Here is a 13,356-nt window from a genome sequence, read left to right as displayed (position 1 = left end):
AATATTAAGAAGTTGAAAGTCAAGGGTTTAAGAATGCAGAAGGCGAAGAATGAGAGTCTGTCTATCTCTGAAGGAGCCATGACAGGATTTGTTTCAGTAGATTTGTCTTTATCACAGGTCATGTGAATAACATTTAATTGCTAAATATGATATCCAGGGTTAACTGTACCTTTGAGCACTAGATGAGTTAGAATGCTATTCTCTCCCATTGTCTCTTGTCCTTGCCATGAGTGAAATGTATCACCTTTTTATTATAGAACTTACCTATTTCATATTTTTTATAAAAATGGTGTTAAGTAAACCTTTGCCAGGATTTCAGTTCATTGACAAGTATGTATTAGAAGAGCAACCCTTACCCAACATGCATATAAATAGAGTGGTATAAGCTAGTGATGTTCCTGAAATATTCACTGCATTTTATCCATTGAGAGCTTGAACTAACCATCACTCTAGAAAGATCATTCCAAATGTTGCCACAGAGGGTTAGTTCAGAAGCTGTATTATTAATTCAAGTGTAATTTCACTGTTCAGAATCTTCATGACAAAGCAGTGATGTCTCATTTATTAAAAGGGAACAGGGGACTGGGGTAACCTGTCTCTGGATACATCTTCAAATTTATAAAACTAGTGCTTTAAACAGTATTAACACTAAATATTTACTCTTTATTAACTGTAAGATTTATTGATTTCTTTGGTGCATAATATATTCAATTTTTAAAATAGAATTCATTACTCATTTTATGATGATAAATGTTTCTGAATAGTAGTGTAATTCCATTTGTGTAATTTTAAGAGTTAGCTAATGAGCATAACATTCAGAAATGAGAAGCAGACATTGTAATGTGTCATAGGGTTAAAAGATTATCAGATTGTTTATTTGCCTTTTTTAGGCAGTGGAAGAACTATTTAACTTGATGCAGCTGTTCATAGCTCAAAGGCCAGACATGAGAGAAGAAGAATTAGAAGATATCAAACAGTTTAAAAAAACAACCATAAGTTGTTACTTACGTTGCTTAGACGGCCGCTCCTGCTGGACTACTTTAATAAGGTAAAGAAAAAGACTTTTTGATGTTGTTTGCTTTGTTTTTTCAAGAGAGGAAATGGGCACTATACTTTTGACAGAGAAGTAATTTACCTTGTTAATAACTAAAAGTTGACTTAATCTTTCAGGTTATTGGTGAAACATTTAGTAACTTCAGAAAGTTTTTAGATTACCTTCCCCCGGAATCAGAAAACTTCTTTTAACAAGTTTCTCTTTGAAATTGGTTTGTACTTGTGTGTGTATGTTTTTCAGAATCAGAGTCTTAGATATAAAAGGAACCTTATAATCTTCTACTTAAAACTTGAATCCTCCTGATAATTTATCCTAACTTATATTTGAGTAGTTCAGTTCTAGAGATCTCTCAAAACAGGTCTCTCCTTCTTTGTATGAGTCTGATTGTTAATGTTTCATTCTGTTTAGCCCAGAATCTCTTTATACCTGACTTTCTTATGGTATGAGTTAGCAAAATTTCTATATGATCAGTTGAAAGCTATATAAGTTATTGAATGCCTACACATTACACTAAGGAACAGCTACACATTACACTTAATTCCCATTATCCATAGAAATAAAATTTAGGCTAATTTCTTTTTCTTTCTTTCTTTCTCCCCCTCCCCTCCCCCCCGTATTGAACCTAGGGGGACTTAATCACTGAACCACATCTCCCATGCTTTTGTTTTTAAATGTTTATTTATTAGTTGTAGTTGGACACAATACCTTTGTTTTTATTTATGTTTAGGTGGTGCTGATGATTGAACCCAGGACCTCTCAAACGCTAGGCAAGCGTTCTACTGCTGAGCCCCAACCCTTATTTTTTATTTTGAGACAGGGTCTTGCTAAGTTGCTAGGACTAATGTCAAACTTGCAATTCTTCTGCCTCAGCTTCCTGAGTCACTGGGAATACATGCAATGCATGTGCCACTGCCCCGTCTAGGCTAATTTCATCAAATACTTCAAACAACAACAAAGCTTCTATATATTACCTCTAACACTTGAAGGTGTGTCATTTATTAGGCACACTTTTTTTTTTTAATTTTATTTTTTTTTGTGGTACTGGAAATTGAATCCAGGACATGGCATGTGGTAGGCAAGCATTTGTACCGCTGAGTTACATTCTCCGCCCTTTTTATTTTATTTTTTAATTTTATTTTATTTTAAGATAGGGACTTGCTAATATTGTCCATGTTGGCCTTGAACTTTCAGTCCTTCAGCATCCCAATGAGCTGAGATTATAAGCATGTACCACATTATTCAGTTTAGGCACTTCTTTTTCCTTTGTGGTACTTTGAGAAAATGTCACTGTAGTGACACGCCCAAGATAAGATTTTTTTTTTCAGATTATCTTCCCTCAGAATCAGAAAGCAAAAGGATCACAAATTCATGAATTTGGCAAGACCTTGTCTCAAAATAAAAAGGACTGGGGATTTGATTCAATGGTAAAGTGCCCCCAGGTTCAATCCCCAGTAAGAAATTATTATCTTTTTTTAATTTTTACATTGGGGTAGGAATATAGCTCAGTCATAGAACACTTGCCTAACATGCTGAAGGCCCTGGGTTCAGTCCCTAGCACCAGAGGGAAAAATTTTTAGCAGTAATTTGAATACATTGTTTTCTCAAGGTTTAGTACTTAAAGCTTATTTTCTTTTTATTTGGTGGGGGGTGATACCCAAGATTGAACTCAGGGGCACTCAACCACTGAACCACATCCCCAGTATTTTATTTAGAGATAGGGTCTCACTGAGTTGCTCAGCACCTTGCTTTTACTGAGGTTGTCTTTGATCTTCTTGTCTTAGCCTCCAAGCTGCTGGAATTTCAGGTGTGCACCACTGCCTTTCCCAGCTTAAAGCTTATTAAAAAAAAAAAAAAAGATTTTCTTAATTCTTTATTAAAAAACTGAAGCATCATGATAAAATCTCATGATTTCTTGTTCTTTATAACAGCATTTTCTGGTACCTAATGAAATATGGTCTGTAAGCAAGAGTAATCCAGATACTTTGGTAATTTTGTTTTTCTTTTGGTACCAGAGATTGAACTCAAGGGTACTTAACTATGAAGCTATGTCCCTGCCCTTTTTATTTTTTATTCTTTATTTTTTTTCCTTTTTAGTTTTTGATGTCTAAGTTGCTGACGGTGGGTTTGAACTTGAGATTCACCTGCCTCAGCCTCCTGAGCCACTGGGATTATAGGCGTGCTCCACTGCACCCAGCTGTAATTTTCATGTAACTTATATTCAAGAACAAATTAGGCTGTTTAGTTTGGTTCTCCCCAGTTTAACTCTTTCTTCCCAATAACCAACTGATGAATGCTTTGATAATACAAGTGGTTTTTTAAAATATATTTTAAGTTGGACACAATACCTTTATTTTATTTTATTTATTTTTATGTGGTGCTGAGGATCAAACCCAGTGCCTCACACATGCTAGGTAGTGCTCTACTGCTGAGCCATAAATAACCCCAGCCCCACAAGTGTTTTTTTATTATGCAAAACTTTCAACAATTTAAAAGATAAGCCCATTATCAAAATCAACATTGTTTATACTGAAACTTCAAAAATATTCTCATCATACATTTCTTCTGCTATTGTGGATAATTAAGAATTGTTTGATTAATACACATTTCTCTAAGTTACTTGGAGGCTTTCTTATTTAATGTTATTTCCTTTTACAGCTTGATACAGCTTGATTATCTCTTATCCAAAGTTCTTAGGAGCAAAAGTATTTCAGATTTCAGGGTGATTTTTTTATTTTTACTATTTGCATAGACATTCTGGTTAAGCATGCCTAATCTAGGAATCTAAAATGCTATAAAACTCTATTTGTTAAGTGTCAATATGATTCTCAAAAACTTTGAGATTTCAGAGTAATTTGGATTTTAAGGTTTGGGATGCTCATCCTGTCTTGTATTACTAAGAAACAAATGTAATATTCTCTTTTCTAGAGATAGGAAAGAAGAAAGCTTAAGTGATAATTTTACTTCTTTTTCATCACCCAAGTGGTTTGTTTTGATTCAGAATTCTCAAACTGGACCTTATGTATTCTTTTAGTGCCTTCAGAATACTATTAGAATCTGATGAAGACAGACTTCTTGTTGTATTTAATCGAGGGTTGATCCTGATGACTGAGGTAAATCTTTTATTGGATTTTACTGTGGATTTATCTTATTTTAATGTTCTCACCAAAGATTTCTTGTTTTATGGATACAGTTTATTTAGACTGTTACAAGTAACAAGGTTTCAGTTATATAGATTAGCAATTGCTGATTTATATTTCAAAAATAATCAGGTTACAATTTTTAGGGTACTGTTTCTTTTCTGTATTAATTCCATACCTTTCTTCTCTTTTGTATCAGAACAACCACTTGAAATAGACTAATTGTATTCATTTCATTTGTAAGAATAGAAACTAATTTCGTGTTATTATTAAATTTATATTATCATTATTAAAGGTCACATATTGTTTCCCAAGAACCCACTTATTTGATGCAGTTCAGAAACTAAGATTAGCATCATCAGAGGAAGCCAGTAAGATTGTTACAAGTGAAAAAATCATGTCATTCTTTCCATAATTCTCTATAATAAAGAGTGAGATGGTTTTAAAGACTCCAGAGGTGCATCGTACCTTTCCTCATAATGGAAATAAGAAAACAGTACATGCCAAGAGTACCATGAGAATTGAGAAGTAAGATTGTTTTTGCAGTTAAAGGTATTACAGAATAGGAAACAAGCACATTTGAAACTGCTCTTTGAAGAATTTGGACTTGGAAAGGTAAGTTAGGGAGCCAGTTAGATAAATGGCATCAAAGAAATATTGGCTTCTGGTTGAGGAATGCCAAGTATTTCTGTTTTAATTAAAAGAAAAGGAATGTAAAGAGGAGTAAGGAGAATTTCATTTGTTCAGCAGATGTATGAATGTTTTCTTTGTGTCAAGTACTGTGCTAGACACTAGAGATATAGCAGTTCATACTTTACAGTTTATAAGATAAATATTGTACATAGTTTGCCATATTCAGCTCAGCATTTTGATCTTTGAATTGTGAATAGTATATAGACTTTGACCATTAAAGAGGACTAGAAGATGATGCTTCATTATAAAATGAAATAGGGGGAAAATGGATTTATTTGAGCTAATATAATTAAAGGGATTAAAAGACTTGACAATACAGTTTAAGGAATTGAATTCCTACCTTTTGGAGCTCTTTCACCTCCTTTCAGTCCTGCTACAACTATGGCTAATAGCCATTCACATTGTCTTTCAACAGAGGCCTTGGGAAGTTAGTTAAATCATTTGTCTATTCTCCCTAATCTTCCTCTTGTTGCTGCTGCTTTAATACTGGGGATTGAACTCGGGCATTTTACCACTGAGCTACATCCCTAGCCTTTTGTATTTTTTATTTTAAGACAGGCCCTCACTAAGTTGCTAAATCTGGTCTTCAATTTGGCAGTCCCTCTGCCTCAACCTCTAGAATCACTGGGATTATAGATGTGCACCACTGTGCCTGGCTGCTTTGTGATTTCTGTGGCTTGCAGTCTTAGATTTTTTGTTCATTTAAGAAATATAAATTAAATTATTGCTTTAGTCCAAAATTGTAAACTACGTGAGCTCTGAAGGTGAGGACTATTCATATATGTTAAAGGGGCTAACTGGAAGAGATTTTCTTGAATAGAAAGCATATTTGCTTTGCACACATGTGCATACATACAGTCTAATTCTGAAAACATCTGTCAGAGAGAATGAGCACTACCATCTTGTGGCTCAATAAAGTAAAAATGAAATTAAGTTTTCAATCTTTTTAAATTACTTGTAGTCTTTCAACACATTGCACATGATGTATCATGAAGCTACAGCTTGCCATGTGACTGGAGACTTAGTAGAACTTCTGTCAATATTCCTTTCGGTTTTGAAGTCTACACGCCCATATCTTCAGAGAAAAGGTTTGATCATTCCTACTTCTTATTTTTGTTACTGCTACTATTAAAGAAAGATAAGATATTGAAATTGCAGGCCCCAGAGAAATTGTCTTTAACCTCTAGTTTATGCACAAAAGATGGGGCCTAAAGAACTAACAGCCTGATGTGAAGCTGGAATGCTCCCAGGTTTTTTCTTTATGAATGCCTGAAAAATAGATGGGCACATTATAAAGTGTCAAGGTTCAGGAGACTGGAAAACATTTCTAATCACAGTAACAAGTTGTATTTTTTAAAGTTCTCCAGCTGGAAATTTCCATGGCTCAGATTAGATCATTTTTAGTTTCAAGAGAAATTACTCTAAAACATAACTCATGTCCCTATAACATAGTTGAATATAGAATTTTATATATTCCTAGAAAGTGGGACATATTCATCACTGAACTATGTACTATTTATTAGAAATCTAGCAGATTTAATAATAATAGTAGCCATCTTATTAAAATGATCACTTAGCTTTCACCAAAGATGTTTTTATTTAATTAATTTGGATCTCTTAGAGTTATCATTCTATCAATATTATAGGGAAAAAATGTGAGGAATTGTGGTCTCTCAAAAGCATATTTATGTATGCTTTTATATTTGCAGATGTGAAACAAGCATTAATCCAGTGGCAGGAGCGAATTGAATTTGCCCATAAACTGTTAACTCTTCTTAATTCCTATAGCCCTCCAGAACTAAGAAATGCCTGTATAGGTAAGTTACCTGAAAAATACACTTAAGTAAAAGCCTAGTAGAAGAATGTTTTTATGAGTTTTTTAATGATAAGATGTGTTGTTAGGTCTCTGTTTGGAAGGCATTTACACTTTTTTGTGTAGCTCATACTAGCTAACAGGTCCTAAAAAAATCAAGTTCTGTTTGTTATCCCTATGTGATAGTAAACAGATCACTCAGTACATCTGGGTTCTTTCATCTTCGTTTATATGTAAGTTTCTCACAGCTCTTCCTGTGATCTTCTGATCCTTTGTAAGCAAAGTGAAATCATGTCGAGTTTATGAGGTGGAAGTGACATTGTAAAGGATTGGGATGATCATTTCACTATGAATTCTTTTGCCTAAAGATAACTCTCTGTAACTATTTTTAGGTTCTGAGTATTTCACCTTTTTATGCATTATATATTTATTATAAAATAATAATTAGCGGTTATTAAAAGATATCCCCTTGTTTTAAATTTAAAACCTAGAAACCTCTTAATATCATTATCTTTAGAAACTATTACTGTTTGTTTACAATAGAGTCACATATCTCAAGTTCATGTGTGAGCAGTCTTGATGTTCATGTAATTCCTGGCCTTCTCTTTCTATACTTCTGCAGTAAAAGAGGAAAGGCGCATAGCCTTTCTGATACCTTTACTTATCACCATAGTTACTGGTAATCGTGCCTGATCACCAGAAACTGCCAGTAGCCTGTTTTCATGAACTTGATTCTTCTAGGATTAGAGGCTAAAAATAAGTCCCCTTCATATAAAACTTTAATATAAAAGTTATAGTTTATCAGTTACCCCTCAGATCCAAAGAACTTTGAATTTTAGGTCCTTCCTAAGCTGTTGTAGTTGATTTTATAAAGACACATAATCAGTGTGCATTAAATATTTCTCACAGTACTTCTCTATGAAGGTTTTCTTGCTGAAATGAAATACTAATATGTAGTGCTATAAACTTTTATTTCTAAGACTGGGCTTTGTGGCACATGCTTATAATCCCAGCTACTGGTAGGCTGAAGTGGGAAGATTGCAAGACCCAAGGCAGCCTAGACAATTGAGCAAGACCCTGTTTCACAGTAGAAATTTTAAAAAGGACTGGGATATAGCTGAGTAGTAGAGCACTTGCCTACCATGCATAAGGCCCTGGGTTCAGTCCCCAGTACTACAAAAAAACTTTCTAAATAATGGCCCTATTTTGTGGTTACTTATTCTCCTTATCCAGATTTGATTGAGCATCAGACAGAATTTTTCCCAGTTTCAGGAGATAAAACCATTTGTAATCCTGCAACTCCATCAGAATTTATGAGTTTAAAATTAGCAGGAAGATAAAATTCCAGTGTTTTAATACATAAACTGTGTTTTAATTTTCAGATGTCCTCAAGGAACTTGTGCTTTTGAGTCCCCATGATTTTCTACATACTCTGGTTCCATTTCTACAACACAACCATTGTACTTACCATCATAGTAACATACCAAGTACGTATTCATCTAGCTCAGTACTTGAATATGGTTGGTATTTAATCATTCTGCACACTGAAGCTTGGAGATTTATTTTTTCCATTTATTCTTATTGTACACTTTTAATATCTTAGTGTCTCTTGGACCTTATTTCCCTTGTCGAGAAAATATCAAGCTAATAGGAGGGAAAAGCAATATTCGGCCTCCGCGCCCTGAACTCAATATGTGCCTCTTGCCCACAATGGTGGAAACCAGTAAGGTATGTTGGGATGCCAGGAAAATCATGTTTCTGTAGTCCAAAGTAATTTGAAATTTTCCCCCTGGCAGTTATGAGTACATTAGACTTTAGTGGTCATGTTATGGCTCCTAAGAAAATTAGTCTCATTTGGACTTTTTCCTTTTAATGCTCAAAATGTTGGTTGAATATTTGCAAAATTAACAGTAAGCACAAATAAGAAGTTCCCTCACCCTAAAGAGCTTAATAGTAAGTCTTAGTATTTGTCACTAGGCTAAATTTTAACTGGGTCATACATCTAAATCTGAAAAGTTAGGTACTTATTATTTTTAATTTTGGCCATATAATCAAGACTTCTTTTACTGCCCTTAAATCACATTCTTCTTCACCTATGCATAATATCATTTATTGATAGATTTGTCATTAATTTTAGCCCGGTTCCTGTCCTTCTAAAGCTTATTCTAAAATAAGGCCAATTCTAAATCATAGAGCCAAGGTACATTGACACGAGATAATTTATCTTAGTTTTAGTATTTTTTAAACACTTTTCCCCCTTTATCTTTCTTCACTCACACTTCATTTACATCCTGTCTTGCCAACCCTCTTTGGATCTTAAGTATACTTGAGAAATTCTCATAAGATAAAATATTAAAAACAATTAACACTGTTATCCTTACAGAAGTAACTCAGATCTCTTTCAAAAATCAAATTTAATCCATTCTTCTTGATGATATGTCTGTAGAACTAAAGTGTCACATGTTAAAATCTTAGAGTAATTTACTTTATTAAAGTATATAGAAATAACGGGTAATTTTAATCAGTAGCATTTGCACACTGAAAATAAACTTATGAGAACTAAGATCTTAACAACATTACTAGAAATTTGGAACTTAAAATTAGGTTCTTTAGAATTTAAAGATTTAATCAGATTTTTAGTTAAACTTATTACATTTGCACAAAAATGCTCTTTAATTTATTATACAATTTAAGTGCAACCATTTTATCATCTTTAACCTTCAGGGCAAAGATGACGTTTATGATCGTATGCTGCTAGACTACTTCTTTTCTTATCATCAATTCATCCATCTATTATGCCGAGTTGCAATCAACTGTGAAAAATTTACTGAAACATTAGTTAAGCTGAGTAAGTATAAAAGATGAGCAGTAAATTCCACTGAATTATTTTAAGCCCCTAGCCATTCAGGAAGGGGAGAGAAAATATGAGGCAATTCTTTTTTTCTTTTTTAAAGTGAATGTTTAAAAATATTAATTAGTATTTTTGGGAACATTTTAATTTTTATTAAGAAAACACCAACTTACTGGTTTCCATTGAATAGTTTCACCCACAGTTTCAGCTGCCCTATAAGAAGGGTGGAATAGGGCTGATCACTTTTCTATGTAGAAGCCCAAGTCCTCCATCATCTGCCCAGCAGAACTTATAAACAAAAGCAAAACAACAACAAAAAAAACAACTGCTCTGCCTAGGGAGACAGGCTTAGAGATGGACTTCCCCAGCCCTGGTCTTGAGGGTAAGATGAGATCTATATTGCCAGCTGAGCTTGGAGCTGGCAGTGCAGAAACAAGCTGTGTGGGCCCGCCAGCGTGAAGCAGAGGTGCATATATGAGTAATTAGGAGGTAAGTCTCATAAAATAGGTGAGTGAGAAGAAGAGAAATTTGAAAGGGGAAATAATAGAAATATCAAACAAAACCATCAAGGAATTATGTAGGGAGAGAAAAACCGTTTCAAATTTTTTAATAGTAACATTGTCTCTTCAAGGATGTGCCCAAGAGCTGTTAAGAATACTGTTTCCTTCGGGTGACTTTCCTCTAGGAAAGTATGGGCCAGAGGCTATCAAAATATCTCAGTTGGGAGAGTGTTAGACTGAAGATGACACATAGCCCTCCTTCAGATGTCACTTACTTCAGGACCAACAGAGTTCTGGGGCTTTGCGTGCTCTATCCCCTGACTTTATTAGGGATGACCCAGGGTTCTCTCCAGTGTTCTATAGTTTTGTTTTAGAGGATGGGAAATAAAATATTCATGGAACCACCACTTAGATCAAGAAATAGACTGTTACCATACCCTAGACGTGGTACCTCTTGTGCTTCATCTCAACCACAACTTCATATGGCAAAGATTTTGATTCATTCTAGGCAGGGCAAAAGATGTGATCCTGGGCTGGGTATATAGCTCAGTTGGTAGAGTGCTTGCCTTGTAAGCACAAGGCCCTAGGTCCGATCCCTAGCAAAACACACACACACACACACACACACACACACACACACACACACACACACACACAGTGATCCTGTCTTAGATTTTCATTATCCAAGAAGAAAATAATAACAGCTCTCAGGGATAATTCCTCTTCAAAAAAGCCACCTTTTATTGGTAAGTGATGAGCCCATATTCAGATTCAAAGGATTGTTTCTTCCACATCTTATCATTAGCTACTTGATATATATGTGGATCTGAAATGCCAAGATGTGAGGGGCAAGGATTTCCTCAGATTGGCTATTTTAGGATTATGTACCTGGGTTGTAACACTTGATAAAAGACTACAACCTAGCAATGGTAATGACTAAGTATGAAAAAATATCTAGTTCTAGGAGTGAAGCTTTGGTTCTAGGTAAAGACAGGAACAAAGAAAGAAACTCACTTTTGAAAAAATTCCTGGTGATTGTGTTCATATAATTTATAGCAAAAATTGTTAGGAACTATTCTAGCTACTTATATAGCTTTAACCAGCTCTGAACAGCTTTGCTATCTTTCACATCAACACAAATGCACTTTTAGGGAAATTAAAAATAGAGGGGGGAGGGGAAAGAGGTACATCTTCCCTATAACATATATATAGAGAGAGTCAGCTTTTGTGTTCATGATATTTTAAATCTTACATCACTCTTAACTGTGAAGCAAGCTGCCTTTGTGTTCTCTGTATATAGCAGTGCTGTTTTATGGGAACTTCTATGAGGATGGATTTTTCTCTAATTGCATTCCTGTCTATAACATGATAGCCACTGGTTACATGTGAGTGTTGAGAACTTGATATATAACTATGGAACTAAATTTTAATTTTTTAAAATTATAACCAAATTAAAGTGCTAAATGTGACTGGTGGCAAAGCACTAGATATAAACCAAAACCTTTATAATTGAGCAGGATAGCTGGGTGTGGTGGCGCACACCTATAATCCCAGTGGTTTGGGAAGCTGAGGCAGGGGAGGATTCCTGAGTTCAAAGCCAGCCTCAGCAAAAGTGAGGTGCTAAGCAAGTCAGTGAGACCCTGTCTCTAAATAAAATACAAAATAGGGCTGGGGATGTGGCTCAGTGGTGGAGTGCCCCTGAGTTCAATCCCTAGTACACTAAATAAATAAATAGAGTGGGATAAAAATTTCCTTGGTTACATATTTTATCTTTGTACTATGATTCCTATTTTTAGTCCATAAACATAAATGCAAGAAATTATATTTAGTAATGAGAGATGGAAACAGGATGAGTTTAAATTGATTTTGAACCTCGTTTGCTCAAACTTTGACATTAAATAGTCCAAAGGCCAGAATATTAAAATATTTTGACGATAGATGAGATTGTCTGAAATTGGATTGCTAATGTTTTTCAATTTTGAGGAAAAGTCTTTCTGGTGGTTTTTATATTGGTAACTGAACAAATTTTAAGATTTATTAGAGTATAAAAGGGAACTATTAATAATTATATATTAGAATTGCAGAAAATTGTAGAGCTGTAGCTACTAAACAGTAAAAAAAAGGGGGGGGGAATGTTGTACTTTTCAAGTGAAGACAATCCAGGATGGGGTTAGAAAAGACAGAGAAGTCAGGAGAGAATTTAGGGAAGTGAGCAAAGCTGCTAACAACCATCAGAAAGCACAATGTGTGCTTTCTGATACTTGAAAATAGCATAATTAACCAGAAAGTTTCTGAAAAGAGTAACAATAAAGAGCACTGGCACCGCTGATTTCTAAAATACTTATTAAAGGTACAGTAATGTTTTATGGCTTAATTCCTATAACAGATTATAATTTAAAACAGTGTTATGTTTTAAAGATACATGTATCACTCAAAGACTTGTCTCCCACCACTTTTATTCATTTTTTTTTTTTGTTTATCCTTTTTGCAAATACATTTTCTCCCCTTTCTTAAAGAAAAGTAAAACCATGTGGTACAGGTATAGAGATAGGCAGAACAGTGGAAAACAGCTCTAGATCCTAAGGATATCAAATTAGTAGAAAATGGGTGTATTGAGATCTTTGGTTAGCTCCTGGGAAGGGGTGGGGAGTGGGGAATGCAAGTCTTTTAATACTTTACTCATTGGACCAAAATAAACTCCAGGAGGATTAAAGATTTGCTTGGGAAAAAAATCTTTGGAATATTTAAAACATGAGATCATGCTTGATAACACCTTGAGAGTTAAAAGGCCATAATAGCAGGACATAAAACCCAGAAACAATAAAACAAGAAAATGAAAAATTTAAATACATACAAATGCAAACTGCTGCATGGTTTAAAATGCCATAAGTTGGATTAATATATACACACTAGTGGGAAAGTGTTTGCATACTGTCAGATAAATGAGAGATCTTATAATGGAATGTGGCAATTTGGAGATGAAATTTGGCATTGTGAATTAAAGTTTAGGATATTCTTGCCTTTAACCCAGCAACACCAGATACAGGAATCCATCCTACTCTACTCCTAAAAATGTCAAACAAACATACAGAGGTTGTTGGTTGTTTTCACTTTGTAGTGGGTAAAAACTGGCAACAACCCAAATGTTCTCCAGTGGGATTTTAGTTAAGAAAAACCATAGTCCATCTGTTTTGTATAGACTTAGGAAACATAGGAAAGTTCCTTGAATTACATGGAAAAAAATTTTGCTTTTAAAATGGACTGGGTAGGTATAGCTGTATGGCTCATTGGTTGAGCATGACTGTAGG

At 34.5% G+C, this 13,356-nt stretch overlaps 1 protein-coding gene across 2 annotated transcripts in view; it reads left to right on the top strand.

The window, feature by feature from the left end:
• Positions 1 to 13,356, top strand: part of Usp34 (ubiquitin specific peptidase 34) — a 220,606-nt gene that overhangs the window by 196,984 nt on the left and 10,266 nt on the right. The window contains exons 69-75 of one of the 2 annotated variants that reach the window (XM_026387217.2): positions 891 to 1,048; positions 4,086 to 4,164; positions 5,846 to 5,972; positions 6,594 to 6,701; positions 8,080 to 8,184; positions 8,301 to 8,425; positions 9,422 to 9,545. In XM_026387217.2, coding sequence (XP_026243002.2) covers positions 891 to 1,048; positions 4,086 to 4,164; positions 5,846 to 5,972; positions 6,594 to 6,701; positions 8,080 to 8,184; positions 8,301 to 8,425; positions 9,422 to 9,545 — 826 coding nt within the window. The remainder of the gene's footprint in view (positions 1 to 890; positions 1,049 to 4,085; positions 4,165 to 5,845; positions 5,973 to 6,593; positions 6,702 to 8,079; positions 8,185 to 8,300; positions 8,426 to 9,421; positions 9,546 to 13,356) is intronic. The other variant, XM_026387219.2, reaches the window with a different exon arrangement.

The sequence above is a fragment of the Urocitellus parryii genome, chromosome 12 (assembly GCF_045843805.1).
Source record: "Urocitellus parryii isolate mUroPar1 chromosome 12, mUroPar1.hap1, whole genome shotgun sequence".
Lineage (NCBI taxonomy): Eukaryota > Metazoa > Chordata > Mammalia > Rodentia > Sciuridae > Urocitellus > Urocitellus parryii.
Note: the sequence above shows the minus strand (reverse complement) of the source record. Positions and strands in the feature narration are given on the sequence as shown.